The following is an 8369-nucleotide window of genomic DNA, read 5'->3' as shown; positions in this document are numbered from 1 at the left end:
CTGCACAAGAAGAATAAAATAGAGTAACAAAGTGAAGTATCATCATCCATCTGCGCTAGTTTTGTCCATTCTTTTTGAATGAACACGTTTCCCAGGGCACTGCTTCCCTAGCACAGCATCTCTAGTTTCACACCAACCTACAACTACACCGTTTTTGAACATGTAACTTATATATAACTTGAGGTAGTTACCAGTCACCAAATAGGATATCATGTTTCTTCATGAAGGAGGTAATTATCTAGGCTCTGGCTCTAAAGACATTGCAAATGAGATTTACTTCCCATTAGCCATCAAAGCCACAGTTGTGCCATAATTATAGAAGTACTTTAACAGAAATAAAACCTTAGATGTTTGTGGCACAGCAGTTTGCTCTTTGCAGTGGTTTAAAATGTATGCCAGCAGTTTATTATTTAAATATATTTTCATGAGGTGAATGTGACAGAAACTGCTGCATTCGAGTTACAAAGCAATGCTACAGAAGAATTAAGAATTACAGTTAAGTTGTGTATTATCATGTAAATGACAAGGGAATGTCACATGGGATTCTGTGCATTGTTCGTAGAGATAAATGCAGTGAACTATAAATACAAGTTCAATAGATAGCCTTGACAGTTCAGCAGCTGAATGAAAGCTAGTCTTGCAGGCTGCTGCGACATTTTGAAATAAATACACACAAAGATGCAATATCTAACATATCTAATTAATCAACCATTACTTTTGCTTGTAAAACTGTTGCCGTATTAAAAATAATAACTACCCCCCAAAACCCCCAACAACACTGTAATGGCCAACAAAATTTGTCTTTATGTGAAGTTTATTCTAAGTAATGAATATTAATAGACCAAAGACCTCCTGCAGGTAGGAATGCACAGCTCTCCCTAAGTTCAAGGGAGGGTTAGTGCTGACACTGAAAACATCACCTACTTGCACAGTAGCCACTGGGGCATGCTGCTACCTTCATCAAGAGCTGCCTGTCCAGATGTAGAAGAGATTACGCTGCTGTTTGATTATGGCAGGATATATACTGGCATTTGAGGTCTAAAAAGGATTAGTTTATCCTTTGTCCTTATTCTGGCTGTTATTTCAAGCCATACAACGGCCTCTTGTATGAATACCGGTACTACTGGTACTTTTAAAAAAGCAAGCAAGCAAAAGATGCCAGTATTTTATTTTGTATGTCAACTGCTACTACTTTGCCCTAGAACAGAACTTCAGTAGGAAAAAAAATCAGACCCCACCAACTATTTTAGCACGATTTAAAAGCTTTCCTGTTCTTTAATTCTGCCTCCATCTCCTCATTGCAAAGATAACCAAAATGGAAAAAGACAATATGAACACCACTGAAAGCAACTGCCATGCCTGGACACGCCTCTGGAGCAGGAACAGCTGACATCACCTGTATCAGGCTGGTATGCAGTCCCAGCACCCAAAAAGGCTGACAGCAGCTAGCCCACACCAGCTCTATCACTTTGCTGAAACTAATTGCTTCAGCTATCTTGGGGTTAGCCAAGGCAGTCCATTTCAGGCTTTGAAAACCAGATTAATGTCTATTCAGCTGAAGCACTCACACTATTTTAGCCACTTTGAGAACTTTTCCTCTTTCAGGGACACCTAAGAATGAGTGTAGTATTTGAAAATTTAACTCTACCCTTCCTTGCTTCAGAGGGAATGAGTAAAAGTTCATTCTGTTCAGTGGAGTGAGAAGCTGTGAAGTGGTGGTGTCCATAGCGCATCAGGAAAGACTGAGGAGATGCAACTTCCCTGTCAAAGCTCAGGCAAACATCCAGGCCACAGAAGGCAAAACATTAACACACTTTACTGAAATATCAGTTTCTTTAGTATGTTACAGAAAAGTTTATGGACATATATAATGTACATAAAAGGCAGACTTTGTAAAATAAAAAGGTCTTCTATAAAAAAAAATATTAAAAAGTCAAAGTAAAGTGCATGATACAGTTTTTTCTTCCGCTTTAAGTATTGTGTCAAAGTCTTAGCACACAGAAATATTTTTTTAAAAAATGGGAGATCTTCTTGTGCCACCCATTAGTCAGTTACTTTACTGGTGAGATGAAATTATGATGGTGATGATTACAAACAAAACCTTAAGAATCAGAACAGTTTAACCCAATGAATCCACAAAAAAACTAAGAACAAAGGGAATATGGGCTTCCTATACATTTCTCATCAACAAGATCTAACAATCAGTGGAAAGGTTCACTTTCGTTAAAGAAAATTGGTAGGAAACAAGTTTCATAAATAGGGCAGTTTTGCTAGTTAGGGGCTCCCCTATTGTGCAATCAGTTCTTGGTCTATGAACATCAACATTCATACTTAAATATACCATTGAGAAAGGAGTAATATATAAAAAAATGTTCCGCCTGCCTTCGTTGGAAGGAAAAAAATTACTCGACCCCGATACAGACAAAAGACGACTGCTTTCCTATGGAGTCTCTTATGAGGGCGAGTGCACGACGAGAGTTACGGAAAGCAGTGAAGATGCTGAACCCTGTCATTTTCCCAACTCTGGGGGCAGAGTCCTGGAGTGCAACTGGGCCGTAATTATACCGATTGCGCTCCGCATCTTCAGCGATCCTGACAAAGCGAATTAATCGCTCCTCTCGACAGCCCCGGCAGGCAGGTAGCCCATTATTTCCCCCGTCCCCGGCAGTGGCAGCGACTACGGGGCACCGAGGTGGCCAGGCTGGGTCAGCTCCGGCCCGCGGCAGCTGCCGGGGGAGTCAGCCCCGCTGCCGGGGGAGTCAGCCCCGCTGCCCAGGAGCAGAGGGAAGCCGGAGCGCTGCGGCCGCGCGGGGCTCTCAGAGCACGGCGGCCTGTGCGCGGCAGTGGGCGATGTGGCGGTGCACGAAGTCGACGCGGGCCTGCAGGAGCTCGGCCTGGCGCTCGGAGAGGAAGCCGAGGCGCGCCCAGAGCGGCTCCCGCGCCCGGTAGCGGCGGCGCAGCTCGGCGGCAGCGCTGCGGCGGCGGTGCAGCTCGGCCACCCGGCGGGCCGTGCCCTCGCGGAACACGCACACGGAGCGCAGCAGCGGCTCGTTGTAGGGGTCCCACATGGCGAGGAGGCGGTAGCCGTGCACCAGCCCCGCCTCGTTGTCCATGAAGACGAGCCCGCCGTCGGGGGCGCGGAGCAGGTTGCTGGTGGCGCGGCGCATCACCCGCGGGTCCCACTGCAGGCTGAAGAGGTTGCTGACCAGGCGGTCGAAGTTGGCCGTCAGGTAGTCGAAGAGGATCAGGTCGCTCCACTGCACCAACTCCACCAGCTGCGACGGCGGCAGCCCGACCAGCTCCCCCGCCGACAGCGGCTGCAGCCGCCGGCCGGCGCCCGCCTCGGCGCCCCAGGGCGCGGGAGCCACCACGGCGGTGAGATTGTCCACCCAGCGGGTCAGGCTGACCACGGCGCCCTCGGCCCAGTGCGAGCCGCGCAGCTCCTCGCGCACCGGCTCCCACTGCCGCCCGCGGGCTTCCACCAGGGCGAGGGCCATGGGCGGCAGCCTCTCCTGCATGCCCAGCACCCCGGCCAGGTGATACGAGAGCGCCTCGCCCTGGATCTGCTCCGGGTTGATGCCGTAGCGGACGCAGGCGCGGCTCCCGTCCGACAGCAGCGCCAGCCGGTTGGAGCTGCGCCCGCAGCCGCCCCGCTCCAGCGAGGCCACGCGGGCTGCGCGGGCGGCCGACAGCCACGCCGCCGCCTCCTCCGCCGCGAAGCCCGGCGGCACCTGCTCCTCCAGCTCACGGCTCCAGAAGATGCCCCGCTCCACCGGAGAGGCGGTGTCGGCCGGCGGCTGCGAGTCGGTCACGGCGAGCCGCTCCTCGCCGTCCCGCTCCTCCCGGTCCGTCGCCGCCGCCGGCACCGCCAGCAGCGTCCGAAAAGTTTTCTGCCCGCCGCCGCCGGACTCGCCCCGCGCCGCCGGGGAGCGCCCCCAGCCCCATCGCCCCGGGGGCTGCCCGGCGGGCGGGCGCGGCTCCGGCAGCGCCGCCGCCTCCCGCCGCAGCAGCACCGTCCAGAGCCCCGGCAGGGCGCCCAGGAGCAGCAGCCCCAGCACGGGCAGGGGGCCCGGCGCGGCCCGCCTCGCCCGCTTCATCCTCACGCCGCTTCACTCCGCTACCGCGGGACGCGGCGGCGGTGCAGCCCCGCCGCTCGGCCGCTCAGCGCAGCGCTGGCGCATGGCCGCGGGCCGGATCTGCCGCCCGGGGAGCGGCGGCGGGAGCAGGCGAGCCCCGGCGGCTGCCCCACGCCGTGTGCGCCCGGCTCCGCCGGCGGCCGGGAGACACGGGCACCGCACCACGTGGGGGAGCCGGGGGGGCGCGCCCGGCCCGCCCCGTCTCCCGGCGTGGCCCTCCGCTTAAAACGGCGATGGCCCGCGCGGTGGGGGTGGTGGTCCCACACGAGGCGGGGGAGCCCCGTCGAGGACGCAGAAGGGTCACGGATGGCGTGAGAGCAGCACCGGTCCCTCAGTCCGCGAGAAGGGAGAGCGCTGCGGCGCGGGCGCTTGGCCCGCCGGTTCCTCCTCGCCGCTGCAGGCAGCACAAAGGAGCCTGCACACCGAGGGAGGAAAGCGGGGAGGGGGAAGGGGAAGAGGAAGGCGGCGCGCACGCCAGCGGGGCCGCCCCCCGCTCCGGTTCACGGGCGACCGCGGAGCCCCGGGCGCGGCCGCGCCGCCTCCCGCCCACGGCCGCACGGCGGGGTCGCGCCGCGGTCAGCGGCGGAGCGGCACCCACCCCCTCCGCTCCATCACCCCTCAGCCCCAGCCCAGCGCTCGGGGCCGCGCGGGGGCCGGGAACCGGCTGGTGCTTGCACAAAGGGACCGCTGCGAACACGAGCACCGCGCGGTGCACGGCCGGACAGACACCTGTCCGCCCGGCAGCGGAACCGGACCCACCCTCACACCGCTGCGAGATGCCGGGGCTCACTGCCGGGCAGGGCCGCCGGTGACTGTGGGCGGGGTGAGACCCCACGGAGCATCACCTGTTCTCCCCGCTCCGGTGGGGGCCCGCCTGCACGGAGGGCAGCGCCCTTCGCGTCCTTGCACACCGGGATGTGCACGGTGCTCGAGCACCAGGTGTGTCACGGAGTTTGCGGACCAGCTTTTCCTGGCGTTATCATCCTCTCTCCCGAGAGGGGTTAACACGCTTCGCGGGATATCCTACCCGAGGGAAGGACAGCCAGCCTTTCTTTTCAGGTTGTGTCCCTGTGAGGTGTTTAGAAGAGCAGCTATTTCTCTATTCCCCATTTAATTTTTTCTGCCTTCCCAAGGCAAAGAAGCTTAGCTCCGCTGTTTCTGTATTTTACTGGGGACCTCTCTTGGGAATAACACGTTTGTGAGGAGAGCGAGATTAAACACCTCTCCATTCTGCTATCATTGCCGTGGCTATCCTCCAAAGTAGTTATTGGAGTTGGATCAGCGTAGCAAAACCACTGCACACAGAATCTTAAGTACTGCAAAAGAAAAAAACAAAACCTTTTTCGTCCCTTGAACTCTTTCTGCTCTCTTGAGGTATCGCAACAGCTCCGAGTTATTTAGCCCCACCCCAGTCTTCCAGGTTGGATGAAATAGAGCTTATTTTCTTTTAATACAAGAATCAGAGAATTTTTTATTTTTCAGAATTTTGTTAAAAACGTTCAAACTCTCTTAATACACCTTGACAGCGCCCAGCACACAGCTCGCCTACCACAAAAAAACCCCAAAACAACAAAACCCAAACAAAAATAAACCACCATAAACAAACAACGCAAAGGAACGGAGAAAAAGCAGAAGTTGAAATCGCTGTCTTTATTCCCTGTTTTCTGCCTCAAATTCCCGGGCAGAGCGCGGCGGGCGCCTCCCCGCCGCTCCGTGCGGCCGCAGCCGTGTCGCACCAGCACCTCCTGCCGCTCCCGGCTCCGCGCTGCACGGGTAATAATGCTGAGGGGAGACACTCACCAGCCTGGCTCCCCTCGAAGGCAATACAAGCTGTCAAACAATCCTCTTGCCACCCAAGGATTCGGGTCTCGTGCTGTTCCGACCCTGAAGCCTTATTGCCAGATGACGCTTTACACTTTCACCCTTTGAAGCCACACGAGCTGCGAGGTGAACACCGGGTATGTGATTTGGAGCTGGTGATTGCTACACTTCACAGTGGTCGATGAGAACAGTACCATTACTCAGAGCAGGAGGCTTTTATCCAACAGTATTTTTACCAAAGAAATGACACAGAATTGCCTCTGCCACTTTCTAGCTTGAAATAAGTTTTCTTTACAAAAACTCCTAGCTTGCTGGAAAATTCCTGAAAGCAAAAAACTAATTTTATTCCATAGGTAGGTTGGACATGTATTTTGCTTTATATGAATTTGTGTTTCTTTCAGGTGAGTTATGCTTCTAGTGTGCATCCAGCTGCCAGTGTCTGCACTGGGAATTCCTCCTGGAGAAGAACCATTGCCATGGATAAGGACAATAGATTTCCTGTTATTAAGGTGGAGATAACCTCCAAGTTATGCACTACATTAATTTCAATTACGGCTTGCCTCTTGTAAGCTAGGAGGTTAATCAACAGGCTATACTTTGACTATACTCTTAAATCAATAGCTGAGAAAACATCACTTCCCCCAGATACTCAGCCTCCTAACTGCGCTCTTTGAAAGGAGTACAAACCAGAGTTTAGCTCAGCCAGCCCTCTGGCTAATAATCCTGCTTACAAGCTGAAATATTTTTAAAACCAGACAATTGGTTGAGGGTTAAACATCAGCCAAGCTGTTCAATTTACAGCATGTTAAGCATTCCTGAAACTGTGATCACTGATATATTTGGGTCAATCAGATGTCTTGTTAGTGCTTTGCAGACATTGCAATGAGCAACTCAGAGATAAAGGAGAAAGTCTCCAGGCTTCACAGTCCTGTACTGGGGAAGGGAGTGCTGGCCACTGTCCAGGCCCAGAATTCTAGCAAGAAGAAAGATAACAAAATAATTTCTGGCTTCCCAATGTTGTTTCTTATATTAACTTGATTTTAGCTGACTGGCAAAGCTAGGCTCACAGAATACCCGACTGCTGGTGTTTCACATGGTTTTTGGTCTAGTGAAGGTTTTATTCCCCTCATTCCCCTCCTGGCAGCCCAGTACCCAGTTTCTAAATGGTGAGGGGTACTGTTATTGCAGGCAGCAATTCCTCCCAATAAAGGCAGAGGGAACAGGAACTTGGAGATTTCTGCCCTGTGGTGAAAGTTAGTTTGCATTCAAGACAAATGCCAAACTCTAATGGGCTTTGAGAGGATTAGCACTGTGGGGAAGCAGATAGGGGCTTTCCTTTTCTGGACACTGTACCTATGCTGGTGTTGAGTGGCCCTGCCCCAGCTAACCATCTCTGCTGGGCAAGGAAGGCTGGCAAACCAGGCACAGAGAGAGTCTCCATTGCACAAGAGCCCAAAATTGTGAGCACCTCCAAAGCGCCCAGAGGTGTACCAGTGCTTTCCAGGCCAGGAGGGAGCCTCCTCCATGGCTGGAGCTGCAGAGGGGATGTGTCTGTAGTCTGCTGCAGGGAGGACTGTTCCAGCCATGAATAGGCACCCTCTGGCTCAGGCAAGTTCTGGCCTGTGCTAACGTTGCATATCTTTTTGTGATACTCTCCCACAGCTCAAGGCTTCAGTACAACGCCTCCGCCCCCACATTTCAGAGGCATTTCATGGAAGTTATTTCCCAGCACAGACCTTTTTGGACTACCAAAATTAATCAGCCCCCTCCAGTAATTCCCAGGCTCATGAACTTTTCTCTCCCTTCACTGAGTACCGACAGACACTTTCCATTCAACACTGGTTTTAGTGCATACCCAAAGCGCACCTAACACACCTCAATGCCAAGTTACCGAGTGTGGTGACTGCCACATCAGCCACAGAAGGGCTGTGAGCTCCTTTCCTGGAGGCTGCAGGGGGTGAGCCTAAGCTAATGTTTCATGGGGATCTCTCTCACTAGCACATGAAGCCCTTCATTTACTCTGAACTGGGGATCAGGATCCCAAGGTGGGATGGGAATAGAGTCCTTTCATTCTGCTACGGCATATTATTTTCTACATTTCACCCTCCTAAGGTGAAATTTATACAGCTTGTTACCACCTTGAGTACTTCTCCAGCTCTATCTGCACTCTTTCTTCTTTATCAGTCAGGTTACCAAACACCTCTATTTCTATCCAGCATTTCCTCAACAGTCCATGAATAGCTTGTTCCCACCCCTGTTTAGCACCTTTGGTTCCTGGCAGTGAGCTGGTGCCAGTGAATTCCCAAACTAGTGAGAGCCATTTTTAAAGGGACCACTTGAGATTGCTGTCAGGAGAGGGGCACTGGGTACACGGTACAGTGTGCCTCCACCTGTGGGACTTGGATCTCCTGT

General features: G+C 53.2%; 1 protein-coding gene across 1 annotated transcript; it reads right to left on the bottom strand.

Moving 5' to 3' along the window:
- Positions 1 to 379: 379 nt before the first annotated feature.
- Positions 380 to 4265, bottom strand: FJX1 (four-jointed box kinase 1). Its single transcript, XM_015629623.3, has one exon. It carries the CDS (start codon positions 4095 to 4097, stop codon positions 2817 to 2819), a length of 1281 nt encoding a protein of 426 aa, XP_015485109.1. The 5' UTR covers positions 4098 to 4265; the 3' UTR covers positions 380 to 2816.
- Positions 4266 to 8369: the final 4104 nt, after the last annotated feature.

This window comes from Parus major, chromosome 5 (genome assembly GCF_001522545.3).
Source record: "Parus major isolate Abel chromosome 5, Parus_major1.1, whole genome shotgun sequence".
Lineage (NCBI taxonomy): Eukaryota > Metazoa > Chordata > Aves > Passeriformes > Paridae > Parus > Parus major.
The sequence above is the reverse complement of the archived record's forward strand: the minus strand, read 5'-3'. Positions and strand labels throughout refer to the sequence as shown.

Coding starts and splice junctions, on each gene's coding strand:
- FJX1 (XM_015629623.3), bottom strand. CDS start 4,097: ATGAAGCGGGCGAGGCGGGCCGCGCCGGGCCCCCTGCCCGTGCTGGGG.